Source organism: Pan troglodytes, chromosome 11, assembly GCF_028858775.2.
Source record: "Pan troglodytes isolate AG18354 chromosome 11, NHGRI_mPanTro3-v2.0_pri, whole genome shotgun sequence".
Classification (NCBI taxonomy): domain Eukaryota; kingdom Metazoa; phylum Chordata; class Mammalia; order Primates; family Hominidae; genus Pan; species Pan troglodytes.
The window spans coordinates 111,249,492-111,263,877 of record NC_072409.2 but is presented as its reverse complement, the minus strand read 5'-3'; the positions used below and the strand labels follow the sequence as shown (position 1 = coordinate 111,263,877).

The following is a 14,386-nucleotide window of genomic DNA, read 5'->3' as shown; positions in this document are numbered from 1 at the left end:
AAAGACCTGTATTTATGAATAATGAAATTTGAATTTCATATAATTTTCACATCACTAAATATTCATTTCAAAAATTATTTCCAACCATTTAAAAATGTAAAAACCAAAAATAGTTTGGCAGTTCCTCACAAAGTTAAACAGTTACCATATACCCCATTCCTAGGTATATACACAGAAGAACTAAAAGCAAATATACAACAATTTGTACATTAATATTCACAACAGCATTATTTATAACATCCAAAAAGTAGAAATGTCTTAGTCTATTTCCTGTTGCTTATAACAGAATACCTGAAACTGGGTAATTTATTTTTAAAAAGCTATTTATTTCTTACAGTTATGGAGGCTGAGAAGTCCACGGTTGAGGGGCTGTGTCTGGTGAGGGCCTTCTTGCTGCTGGGGACTCTGCTTAGTAGCCAGGTGACACAGGGAATCACATAGTGAGGGTGCTGAGCATGCTAGCTCAGGTCTCTCATCCTCCTCTTATAAAGCCAACAGTCTGACTCCCACGATAACCCATCAGTACATTAATCCATGAATAGATTAACCCATTCACAATGGTAGAGCCCTCATTACCCAATCCATATAGAAGAATATTATTCAGGCACAAAAAGGAATTAAAATCTGATACATGCTACAACATGGCTGAACCCTGAAAACATTAGGCTAAGTGAAAGAAACCAGATATAAAAGGCCACATATTGTAGGCTTCTATTTGTATGAAATGTCTAGGATGAGAAAATCAACAGAGACAGAGTTAGGGTGGCCAGGGCCTGGAGGAGGAAGGAATGGGAAATGATTGCTAATAAATACAGAATTTATTTTGGGGTAATGAAAATGTTCTGGAATTAGTGGTGATGGCTGTCCAATCTTATGAACATACGAAAACCAACTGAATTGTACATTTGAAAATGACGAATTATATAGGATTTAAATCGCAATAAAAAATGTGGAAACCATTTCTAGTTCATGGGCCATACAACAATGGCCTACAGGCTGGATTTGGCTGGGGACTATAGTTTACCAACCCTGTTCTAGCACCTAACAATGAAAATGTCTTAGGGTTTTACACACACACACACACACCCCACAAATTAGAACACAGCCAAAGGCCAAAACTTGAAATCAGCTAAGCCAGGACTGAAAAAATTATTTAATAATTAGATAAAGTTATTAAAAAATGGAAAGACAAGGAGTCTGTTTAAGTTATGCTCCCTGCCATGAAACACCATAAAGTTATTATTCTGAAAATAGACAAAATTTAATAGATTGGCAGAAAAAACGCATGTGTTATATAAACTTATAGACACATAAAGTTGTATGTTATTTTCAAACACAACTCTTAAGTACAGTCCCCATTTTGACAGGCCAAATTTATTTTAAAATCATATTAAGCTAATTTAGAAACGTATTTACTGGCACATTACCTGGAGGAACTAGCTGTATTAATTCAAACCTGGTTAGGAAGCCTAAAAAGGAAAAAATGAGATTTTAATACTTCCAAAAATTGCCACAGTCTTTCAATAATTATTAAGTTTTAAACTGTCATAAAACCCATTTAATAGTAATAATAATAAAAATAATAATTAAAAATAACTGCCAAACCAACATCAAATCAGGTATTTCTAGAATTAACCAATCAAGAGAGTGGAATGAGAATAACAGAATTATAAAAACAGCATTTCACTAGCCATAAAAAAGAACAAGCACTCATGTCTTTTGAAGGATCTGGAGGCCATTATCAAACTAATGCAGAAAGAGAAAACCAAATGCAGCCTGTTATCACTTAAAAATGGCAGTTAAATGATGAGAACTCATGGACACACAGAGGGGACCAATACACACTGGGGCCTACTTGAGGGTGAAGGGTGGGAGAAGAGAGAGGATCAGAAAAAATAACTATTGCATACTAGACTTAATACCTGGGTGACAATCTGTACAACAAATCCCCATGATACGGGTTCACCTATATAACAAACCTGCACATATACCCCTAAACCTAAAAGTTAAAAAAAAAAGCATTTCACCTCCTGAAAAGTATCGGAAAAAAAGATGCAATATTTGTCTCCTAAAAGTGTATACAATAAATAAATAAGTGTATACATACATAGAGCTCTAAAATAACAATGCAATTTTCATCTTAAATATTCAAAATCCACTTGTTATCCATTAACATACAAAAGTTTATCTTGCTTACAACATTGTGCAATATGACTATACAAATTATACATAAAATATAACTTTGTAAGGCCAGGCACGGTGGCTCGTGCCTGTAATCCCAGCACTTTGGGAGGCCAAGGTGAGTGGATCACCCGAGGTCAGGAGTTCAAGACCAGCCTGGCCAACATAGTGAAACCCCGTGTCTACTAAAAATACAAAAATTAGCCAGGCATGGTGGCAGATGCCTGTAATCCCAGCTACTCGGGAGGCTGAGGCAGCAGAATTGCGTGAACCTGGGAGGTGAAGGCTGCAGTGAGCCAAGATTGTGTACTGCACTCCAGCCTTGGCAACGGAATGAGACTCCATCTTAAAACAAAACAAACAAACAAACAAAAAAATATATAAAACTTTTTAAACTTTTCTTGAGTTCAAAATATATTTAGAAATAGCGAACCTATGTAGAATGACAAGAATAAAATTAAAATAAGGACAAGAATAAAATTCAGATCTTTAAGATAACTTAAATGATATATTAGGTTGGTGCAATTATAACAATTAAAAAATCAATAAAGATAATTCTCACAAAATAACATAACAAGTGAAAACATTTTAGTTTTTTTTTTTTTTTTTTTGAACCAGGGCCTCACTCTGTCACCCAGGGTGGAGGGCAGTGGTGCGATCTTGGGTCACTGCAATCTCTACCTTGCAGGTTCAAGCAATTCTCCTGCCTCAGCCTCCCGAGTAGCTGGGACTACAGGCACGTACCACAGCGCCCAGCTACTTTTTGTATTTTTAGTAGAGATGGGGTTTCGCCATGTTGGCCAGGCTGGTCTCAAACTCTTGACCTCAGGTGATTTGCCCACCTCAGCATCCCAAAGTGTTGGGATTACAGATATAAGCCACTGTGCCCAGCCGTGAAAACATTTTAAACAGACAACAAAAGTAAAATTCTAACTTTGTAGATTTACAAAAAAAATTTGAATTTATAGGACAAAACTTTAATGCCGAGAAACTTAAAAACCAAGACAGACTGAAACTTTAGGCTTCCAAAATGAGAGCAGGGAATATATATTTGCCAACCATCACCCCAATAGTAATTTAAGCACTTAGTTTGATTCAGCCTCTAAATTCTTTTTTTTTAATTTTTTTATTTCCACAGGTTATTGGGGAACAGATGGTGTTTGATTATAAGTTCTTAGCTGGGCACCGTGGCTCACGCCTGTAATCCCAGCACTTTGGGAGGCCGAGGCGGGCGGATCACAAGGTCAGGAGATCGAGACCATCCTGGTCTAACTCGGTGAAACCCCGTCTCTACTCAAAATACAAAAAATTAGCCGGGCGTGTGGCGGGCGCCTGTGGTCCCAGCTACTCGGGAGGCTGAGGCAGGAGAATGGCGTGAACCCAGGAGGCAGAGCTTGCAGTGAGCCTACATCGCACCACTGCACTCCAGCCTGGGCGACGGAGCGAGACCCCGTCTCGAAAAATAAATAAATAAATAAATAAATAAATAAATAAATAAATAAGTTCTTTAGTGGTGATTTGTGAGATTTTTGTGCACCCATCACCCGAACAGTATACACTGCACCCTATTTGTAGTCTTTTATCCCTCACTCCCTTCCTACCCTTTCCCCCTGAGTCCCCAAAGTCCATTATGTCATTCTTCTGCTTTTGCATCCTCATAGCTTAGCTCCCACTTATGAGTGAGAATATACGATGTTTGATTTTCCATTCCTGAGTTACTTCGCTTAGAATAATAGTCTCCAATTTCATCCAGGTCATTGCTAATGCCATTAATTCATTCCTTTTAATGGTTGAGTAGTATTCCATCATATATATAATGGAATATACAAATACACACACACACATATCACAGTTTCTATATCCACTCATTGATTGATGGGCATTTGGATTGGTTCCACATTTTTGCAATTGCAAATTGTGCTGCATAAACATGCGTGTGTAAGTATTTTTTTCATAAAATGACCTCTTTTCCTCTGGGTAGACAGATACCCTAGCAGTGGGATTGCTGGATCAAATGATAGTTCTACTTTTAGTTCTTTAAGGAATCTCTACACTATTTTCCATAGTGGTTGTACTAGTTTACATTCCCATCAGCAGTGTAGAAGTGTTACCTGTTCACTGCATCTACGCCAACATCTACTATTTTTTGATTTTTTGATTATGGTCAGGCTCTAAATTCTATATAGTCAATTAATTCTCATCATAACTCTATGAGTCCAATGCAATGGCTATCCTCATTTTTATGAATGAAGAAACTAAATCTCAAAGAGGAAACTATAGTAATGTGGACAAGGTCACACTGGCTAACAGTGACAGGGCTGTATTTGAACCCAAGTAGTCAGTTCTCAGGGACTGTCCTCTTATCCGCAAGACACTTCACTGAAAAATCCTATTCTTCCACAGAGCAAGTTAATTAGGATGCTTGATAAAATAACTACACCTTTTAATTGCCTTCTGGAATGGCATCACGTAATTCATACTTGCTTTAAATATCAAGGACAAAGGAAATCATTAATGAGTGACCTAGAGAACTGTTCTTACGTCCTTTTTTGCTTCATTCCACCTCCCAGGGTTAATATTGGGAAATGAAATGAAAATATCCCAATTCTTGCAGGACCATTTGAAACACTGATTTTTTTTTTCTGAATTTAAAGAGGCTTGAGAGAATCAGTGTTCTTACAGATGTGACCCATCTCAGAGAGATGTTTCACCTTCCTGCTTTTTAAGATTCAGGTAGAAATATAAATGCAGGAAATCCACTTGGGTATTGAATCTACTTTTTAAAAGGTCAAATGCCAAAGCCATCATTTTTTATACCCAATTGCCTTGATGGCTTCATGAGACACATACTTGCTCAGTGACTACCCTAACCTATGCTACCTCTGTAGGTACTTACTCACTCTTTGCCTAATGTCAAACTCTTCAATCTACCTAGTATGTCAGCCTGAGACCTAGCCTGCTCCCATTCTGACTTCTACCCAGGATGGCCTCAGCTCACTTGATACTTATGTCTGGTCCTTTCTCTATATTCTGCTATTATCTGTGACCTTGGTCCTAATTCTTTCAACTGAGTAACATCTCAGTTGCAAATTTCATAAAGCTTAAATATGTAAATAAAAATCACACCATCCACAAACTTTTCACCCTTAAGACACTGGGAAAACAAAAGGGCAAACTAAACCTAAAGCAAACAGAGGAAAGAAAATAATAAAGATTAAGCAGAAAGTAATGAAATAGAAAACAGAAAAGCAACACAGAAAATCAATACATCTAAAAGTTGGTTGTTTAAAATGATCAATAAAACTGACAAACCTTTAGCTACACTAACCAAGAAAAAAGAGAAAAGACTCAAATTACTAAAATCAGAAATGAAAGAAGAGACATTACCACTGATTTTACAGAAATAATTTTTTGTTTGTTTGTTTTTGAGACGGAGTCTTGCTCTGTCGCCCAGGCTAGAGTGCACTGGCACAATCTCAGTTCACTGCCACCTCTGCCACCCAGGCTCAAGCAATTCTTCCACTTCACCCTCCCAAGTAGCTAGGATTACAGGCAAGCACCACCAAACCCAGCGTGTGTGTGTGTGTGTGTGTGTGTGTGTGTATTTTTGATAGAGACACGGTTTCACCATATTGGCCAGGCTGGTCTTGAACTCCTGAGCTCAAGTGATCTGCTCGCCTTGGCCTCCCAAAATGCTGGGATTACAGGCATGAGCCACAGTGTCCGGCGTAGAAATAATTTTTTTTTTGAGACAGAGTCCTGCTCTGTCACCCAAGCTGGGGTAGAGTGGTACAATCACAGCTCACTGCAGCCTCAACCTCCCTGACTCAAGCAATCCTTTCACCTCAGCCTCCTGAGAAGCAAATACCACAGGCACATGCCACCACACCCCACTAATTGTTGTTGTTGTTGTTGTATGGATGGGGTCTCCCATAAAAATATTTTTAAGGGAATACTATGAACAACTTTATGCCAATGAATTAGATAAATGAAATGGAAAAACTCCTAAAAAGACACAAACTAATAACACTGACTCAAGAAGAAACAGAAAATCTGAAGAGACGTATAATGCGTAGAGAGATTAAATTAGTAATCAAAAAACAACCCAAAGACAAGCCCAGGTTCAGATGGCTTCACTGGTAAATACTACCTTAAGAATTAACACCAATTATTCACAACCTCTTCCAAAAAAAGAGAAGAGGACAGAACATACCCCAACAGATTCCATGAAGTTAGCATTACCAAAACCAGATGAAGACATAACAAGAAAACAAAACTACAGACCAATATCTCTTATGATTGTAAATCCCAAAATCCTCAACATAATACTAGCAAACCAAATCCAGCAACATATAGAAAGGCTTATATACCATAAGGTTGGTTTAATATCTAAAAATCACATATCAATGAAATAAAGGATAAAAAATCACATGATCATCTCGATAGGTGTAGAAAAGGCATGTGATAAAATTCAACATTACTTCATGATAAAAACTCAATAAACTAGGAATAAAGAGGAGCTTCCTCAACCTGATATAGAGCACTTATAAAAAACCATATTTTAATATTACAACTAATGGTGAAAAACTGAATGCTTTTTCCCTACTATCAGGAAATAGATAAGGATGCTCATTTTCACTGCTTCTATTCAATACTGTACTGGAGATTCTAGCCAGGGAAATTAGACATGAAAATGAAATAAAATGCGTACAAACTATAAAAGAAGAAGTAAAGCTGTTTCTACTTGCAGATGACATAATTTTGCATATAGAAAATCCTAAGGAATCAGCAAAAAACTACTAAAACTAATAAACAAGTTCAGTATGTTTTCAGGATAAAATATCAGTATATAAAAATCAATTGTGGGCCGGGCGCGGTGGCTAACGCCTGTAATCCCAGCACTTTGGGAGGCCAAGGCAGGAGGATCACCTGAGGTTGGGAGTTCAAGATCAGCCTGACAAACATGGAGAAACCCCGTCTCTACTAAAAATACAAAAAATTAGCCGGGTGTGGTGGTGCATGCCTGTAATGCCAGCTACTAGGGAGGCTGAGGCAGGAGAATTGCTTGAACGAGGGAGGCAGAGATCTAGGCAACAAGAATGAAACTCTGTCTCAAACAAAAACAAAAACAAAATCAACTGGATTTCTATAAACTTGAACAAACCTGAGAATGAAATTTTTTAAAATTCCACTTACAACAGCTTCCGAGTACTTAGGAATAAATTTAACCAAAAAATGCAACACTTGTAAACTGAAAATTACAAAACATCACTGAAAATAAATTTAAAGGCTGGGTACGGTGTCTCATACCTGTAATCCCAGCATTTTGGGAGTCCGAGGCGGGCGGATCACCTGAGTTCGAGACCAGTCTGACCAACATGCAGAAACCCCGTTTTCTACTAAAAATACAAAATTAGCCAGGCGTGGTGGTGCATGCCTGTAATCCCAGCTACTTGGGAGGCTGAGGCAGGAGAATCACTTGAACCTGGGAGGCAGAGGGTGCAATGAGCAGAGACCGCACAATTGCACTCCGGCCTAGGCAACAAGAGTGAAATTCCGTCCCAAAAAAAAAAAAGGAAAAAGAAATTTAAAATAACCTAAATGAATGGAAACACATCCCACATTCATGTTTCAAAAATATTGTTAAGGTGACAATACTCCCCAAATTGATCTACAGTCAATGGAATCCCTATGAATATCCTAGCTGGCTTCTTTGCAGACATTGACAAGATGATTGAAAAATTCTTATGGAAACTCAAGTGAACCAAAATAGCAGTCTTGAAAAAGAAAAACTAAGCTGGAAGATTTACACTTCCTGGTTTTGAAATTTATTACAAAGCTATGGTAACAGGATTCTGTGTTGGCATAACAATAGACATATGAATCAATAGAATAGAACTGAGACCCTAAAAGTAAACCCTCACATTATTGTAAGCTGAATTTCAACAAGGGTACCAAGACAATTCAATGAGGGAAAGAATGGTCTTTTATCAAATGGTGCTAAAACAAATGGATATCCACATGCAAAAGAATGAAGTTGGTCCCCAACATCACACTGTCTACAAAAATCAACACAGTATAAATCATCTAGATGTAAGAGCCAAAACTATAAAACCGTTAGAAGAAAACATAGATGTAAGTCTTCATGACCTTGAGTTAGGCAATGGTTTCTTAGATATGACACCAAAAGCACAAGCAACAAAGGAAAAATAGATAGACTGAAATTCATCAAAATTAAAAACTTTTGCATTTCAAAAAATACCATCAAGAAAGTGAAAGACAATTCTAGAATGGGAGAAAATATTTGCAAATCATCTATCTAACAAAGGTCTTGTATCTAGGATATATAAAGAACATTTACAGGCCAGGCACAGCGGCTCATGTCTGTAACCCCAACACTTTGGGAAGCCCAGGAGAGACGATCACTTAAGACCAGGAGTTCAAGACCAGCTGGGCAACATAGTGGCATCCTGTCTCAAACCTCTAGAGGAGCAGACAGACGGGGGCAGGCTGTGGGGTTCCGACCCCATAGCACTATCTAGGGGTGAATGTTTACAGCTCGTGAAGCCCCAGTGGGTGTGTTTTACAGTTTGCCGTCTATAGGTGGCTTGTGTTCGCTCAATTAGACCCTCTACCTTGTCGCAAGGACAGAGGGCTTTCTGTATCCCCGGGTTTCTTGCCTTGGTGTACTGGAAGAATAGGATCACACATGGGCTTGGAGAATGAGTGTGAGGTTTTATTGAGTGGGGGTAGCTTTCAGCAGATGGGGGAGCCAGAAGGGAGATGGTTTTCTCCTGGAGTTGGGCCGCTCGGCAGCCCCGGCTCTCCTCCAACTGCCCCGGCCAAACTCCGTGTCGTTCTGCCAGTGCCAATGTACTCCTCTCGATGTCCAGCCGCTTCTGTCTCTGCCTTGCTAGGGTCTCGGTCTGTTACAGGCACAGGATGGGGGCATGGTGGGCCAGGATGGTCTTGGGAAATGCAACATTTGGGCGGGAAAGCAGGAATGCCTGTCCTCACCTAGGTCTGTGGGGATGGAGCCCTAGCCAGGGACCACACCCTTCCTGTACCAAGCACTTCCCTTCCCCCATCCATATCATTTAAAGGTACCACTCTCTTCTCTTCCCAGCACTCCTGTATCAACATGACCCAGCAATTTCACTCCTAGGTATACCCAAGAGGCATTAAAACATATGTTCACACAAAAACTTATACACAAATATTCACAGCATCATTATTCATCATAGCCTAAAAGTGGAAACAACCCAACTGTCCATCAATTGATGACTAGAAAAACAAAATGTGATATATTCATCCAACAGAATACTACTTGGCCATACAAAAAATTAAGTTCTGGCACATGCTATAATATGGATGAATCTTGAAAACATTACACTAAGAAGTCAATCACAAAGGAGCACATGTTGTATAATCTCATTCATATGAAATATCCAGAATAAGCAAATCTATACAGATGGAAAGATTAGTGGTTACCTATAGCTAGGAGGGCTGGTGGGGAATAGGGAGTGATTGCTAATGGGCATAGGGCTGCTTTTTGTGGTGATAAAAATATTCTAATTTAATGAAACACATAAAAACAATTTTTATAAATAAACCAAACAGAATCATACTATCCATCAAAGCCCATCTATATTTAGTTTTTTTGTTTTTTTGTTTTTTTTTTTTTTGAGATGGAGTCTTGCTCCGCCACCAAGTCTGGAATGCAATGGCACAATTTCGGCTCACTGTAACCTCTGCCTCCCGGGTTTAAGCGATTCTCCTGCCTCAGCCTCCAAGGTAGCTGGGACTACAGGCATGTGCCACCACATCCGGCTAATTTTGTTGTATTTTTAGTAGAGATGGGGTTTCACCATGCTGACCAGGCTGGTCTCAAACTCCTGACCTCAAGTGATTCACCCGCCTCGGCCTCCCAAAGTGCTGGGATTACAGATGTGAGCCACCGCGCCCAGCCAAGCCCATCTATATATAGAAAAGGGTATGTAACAGAATCAAAAATGTGATTCAAATTTTACATAGGCTGTCTTGAAATAAATATTTATCAAACATGAACATATCACAGTTTAGAAAAGAGCAGAGTTTTAAATCTGTGAATTACACACAATAGTCTTTTGGTTTTTTGTTTTGTTTTTCAGAGTACCTACTTTCCAAAAGGTCTACTACAGCTCCAGGATCTACTGCACTTTCAAATACCTGCAGAGAAAAATGGGGAAAATAAATTTTCAAAGTTGTATTAATAAGTGCATATAGAAACTGTAAATGCCAGGTGCAGTAGCTCACACCTATAATCCTAGCACTTTGGGAGGCTGAGGTGGGTGTACTGCTTAAGCTCAGGAGTTTGAGACCAGCCTGGGCAACATGGTGAAACCCTCTCTCTACAAAAAATAGAAAAGTTAGCTGGGCATGGTGGCTCATGCCTGTATTCCCAGCTACTTGTGGGGCTGAGGCTGGAGGGTCACTTGAGCACAGGAGACAGAGGTTGCAGTGAGCCGAGATGGCATCACCACATTCCAGCATGGGAGAAAGAGTGAGACCCTGTGAAAGAAAGGAAGGAAGGAAGGAAGGAAGGAAGGAAGGAAGGAAGGAAGGAAGGAAGGGAAGGAAGGAGCCGTAAATTATATTCCCAAGTAGTTAACATATGTAAAATCTAGTCACATAACATTTTAGAATTCAGCAGATGCACCTTTAATAGGTGTCTGATTAAAAGTTCAAAAAGTGATTATAGAATAAATGAAGGATAATTAACACAACAATAAGTGCAAGAAAATTTCAATTAGCTAAATCTACCACATGCTAAAAATATCATCGACTTGACCTAGCTCTACTGTTTGTTGCTAAAAGCCCATCGTGAATCAACCTCAAAGAGTCTTGTTTGACTACCTAGAAAAACATTCTGTATACAACAGATACTCATTAAATGTTAACTGAATGAATGGTTTCTCTCTCCAAGCAACTGGTTGTGCTAAAAAGGAACATAAAAAGAAATATTACTTATGTGTAACACAAAACAAAAGCTAAGTACTAGCAGCTACACTCCCATAGAATAAGAAAAGAAAAAGAGAAGAGTCTCAAAAGTTTTAAGTGTATCTTGAAGCACAAGAAAAACATTGTAATATCTGTCTAGCCATTGCCAAATCTTTATATTTTCTTCTTGAAATAAAAGGGCCTGGGATAGGATTGAAATAAAGGTACACCCTGTCTTTCCCCCTAAGCTCTAGGCCCTAAGAAAAACAAAACATTTTCGGCAGAGCTTGATTTCAGGCTTTAAAGTTCTGATTTAAACGGTATTCAAACTTAAACAAAAATAAAAGTGTCTCATATAATCAATTTTTGTCCTACTGACTTGGATTTATCAAGCAAATGTGTGTAAGTGGGGTTTTTTTGCCCAAATTATTTTAACAATCCTTTCATTTTACCCATTGTTATGGGTTGAATTGTGTCCCCCCAAAAATTCATGGAATGAAGTCCTAAACCCAGTATCTCAGAATGTGACCTTAGTTTGCAAATAGGGTCACTGCAGATAAAATTACTTAAATTAGAATAAGATCATACTGGGATAGGGTAGGCCTCTGATAAGACTGGTGTCCTTAGGAAGGGCAAAAATTTGAGCACAGAAACTGTTTTTTAAAAAAAAAGACAAAGAAAAGAAAAAAAACTTTAGGCAAAATTAAATTTATTTGAGCAAGGAGCGATTCATAAACTAGGCAGCACTCAGAACTAAAAGAGGTTCAGAGACCTCCGCTGCTGCATTATGGGCAGCAAGCTTTTACAGGCTGACATGAAAATAAGACAAAGAAAATATATTTAATTTGTTGGAATGGAAAGATCCTAGTTAGAGATCAGTTGGCAGTTTCTGATAGGTAAAGTCTCTAGTTAAAGGTTAGTTGGCAGTTTCTTATTGGCAAAATCTCTAGTTAGAGGTTCGTTGGTGGCATCTGTTTGGTAAATGTCTCTAGTTTTACTGTTTACATTGGGCTTCAGTTTGCTTACATAGGAATTTAAAGCACTGGAGCTGCCCCAGCCTAATGACTTCCCCCACCCCCAATTTTTTTTAACAGTACACACACAGAGTGAATGCCGTGTAAATATTGGAATTACACTGCCACAAGCCAAGGAACTATACCAGAAACTAGGAGAGAGGCCTGGAATAGGTCCTTCCCTAGTGCCTTTAAAAGGAAGATGTCCCTGCTCACACTCTGATTTCAAGAATTTTAGCCTCCAGAACAGTGAGACGATATGTTTCTGTTGTTTAAGCCATCTATTTGTAGTACTTTTGTATAGCAGCTCTAGGAAACTAATATATCCATACCTAAGGATTTTCTCAAGTATGATCTTGGGGAGTAAATAATCAACATGAACTGCTTAAACAATGACTTATATATTCTTATGAGTAACTTGTTGACCCAAATGCTTCAGAAAATTCCATTTTGAATTAAACAGAAGATCCGAGGAAAAGAAAATTTTTTCACTACCTGCTGAAAGTAGTTGCAGCTAGAGAAGGGAACAGATACAAGGAAGCTAAAACCAACAGGAAGAAAGGAATATGAACCCAAACAACTCATGCAAGAGGACAATTAATTGACTGAATTGTATAAAATGAAAAAGTGGTTCCATGACTTGTTTGACTAGTAATCTCAAATGTACAGCTTTTCAACAGAGCCGTAGTGGCATCTGAAATGTGACTCAGGCTCACTCTTCTCTTTGACAAATCAAGGAGGTTGGAGTTATCTAGTTGTGTGCTTCTACAATTTTGTATCTTTGGGCTTCTTATAAAAATATTTTTAAAGACTTTTACAGGCCAGATGCAGTGGCTCATGCTGTAATCCCAGCACTTTGGAAGGCCAAGGCGGGCAGATCATTTGAGGCCAGGAGTTTGAGACCAGCCTGGCCAACATGGTGAAACCCTGTCTCTACTAAAACTACAAAAATTAGCCTGGTATGGTGGCAGATGCCTGAACCTGGGAGGCAGAGGGTGCAGTGCCCCAAGGTCTTGCCACTGCACTCCAGCCTAGGTGACAGAGCAACACTCTGTCTCCAAAAAAAAAAAAAAAAAGGCTTCTACAGAGCAAATTCAAAATTGATATAACTAATAAGAAAATTATTGGGATGGGGGAAAGACTGCACTTTTACCACCAACTTTTTACCATTTCTAACATTTAAATGGGAGAACTAAGTTCCTTTAGATTCTGAGTATATGTTCCAAGGTAATAGCCATTTATTTCTCTCCTCACTTATCCAGCCAGTTTGGTACATTCTTCATTTAAATTAATAGGTTGTGATTTATAAAAATGTTACATACAACCTTAGCCCTTCAGAAAATTGATCTTCATCTCCGCTGTCAACCTCAGGTTGAAACAGATAGGTCACTTTCTGGGCATCACTTTCCAGACCTTTAAAAGTGACATGCTCAAGTCTCAGGATACAAAATCAATGTGCAAAAATCACAAGCATTCCTATACACCAATAACAGACAAACAGAGAGCGAAATCATGAGTGAACTCCCGTTCACAATTGCTTCAAAGAGAATAAAATACCTAGGAATCCAACTTACAAGGGATGTGAAGGACCTCTTCAAGGAGAACTACAAACCACTGCTCAACAAAATAAAAAAGAGGACACAAACAAACGGAAGAACGTTCCATGCTCATGGATAGGAATAATCAATATCGTGAAAATGGCCATACTGCCCAGGGTAATTTATAGACTCAATGCCATCCCCATCAAGCTACCAATGACTTTCTTCACAGAATTGGAAAAAACTACTTTCAAGTTCATATGGAACCAAAAAAGAGCCCGCATTGCCAAGACAATCCTAAGCCAAAAGAACAAGGCTGGAAGCATCACGCTACCTGACTTCAAACTATACTACAAGGCTACAGTAACCAAAACAGCACAGTACTGGTACCAAAACAGAGATACAGACCAATGGAACAGAACAGAGGCCCTCAGAAATAATACCACACATCCCCAACCATCTGATATTTGACAAACCTGACAAAAACAAGAAATGGGGAAAGGATTCCCTATTTAATAAATGGTGCTGGGAAAACTGGCTAACCGTATGTAGAAAGCTGAAACTGGATCCTTTCCTTACACCTTATACAAAAATTAATTCAAGATGGATTAAAGACTTAAATGTTAGACCTAAAACCATAAAAACCCTAGAAGAAAACCTAAGCAATACCATTCA

At 38.6% G+C, this 14,386-nt stretch overlaps 1 protein-coding gene across 36 annotated transcripts in view; it reads right to left on the bottom strand.

Annotated features, from left to right (window-relative positions):
• SPATA6L (spermatogenesis associated 6 like) overlaps window positions 1–14,386 on the bottom strand; it is a 163,973-nt gene that overhangs the window by 140,674 nt on the left and 8,913 nt on the right. For 31 of the 36 annotated variants that reach the window (XR_001720650.3, XR_008537225.2, XR_008537221.2 and 28 more), the window contains 2 exons: window positions 10,341–10,389; window positions 1,428–1,469 (listed from right to left, as the gene is read on the bottom strand). The exons of 1 other annotated variant lie outside the window; for it this stretch is intronic. Coding sequence is in view for 16 of the 35 variants with exons in the window: in XM_063788754.1 (XP_063644824.1) it covers window positions 1,428–1,469; window positions 10,341–10,389 (91 nt within the window). In the remaining 19 variants the exon portion in view is untranslated. The remainder of the gene's footprint in view (window positions 1–1,427; window positions 1,470–10,340; window positions 10,390–14,386) is intronic. 4 more of the 36 variants (XR_010148986.1, XM_063788762.1, XM_063788761.1 and 1 more) reach the window with 1 other exon arrangement.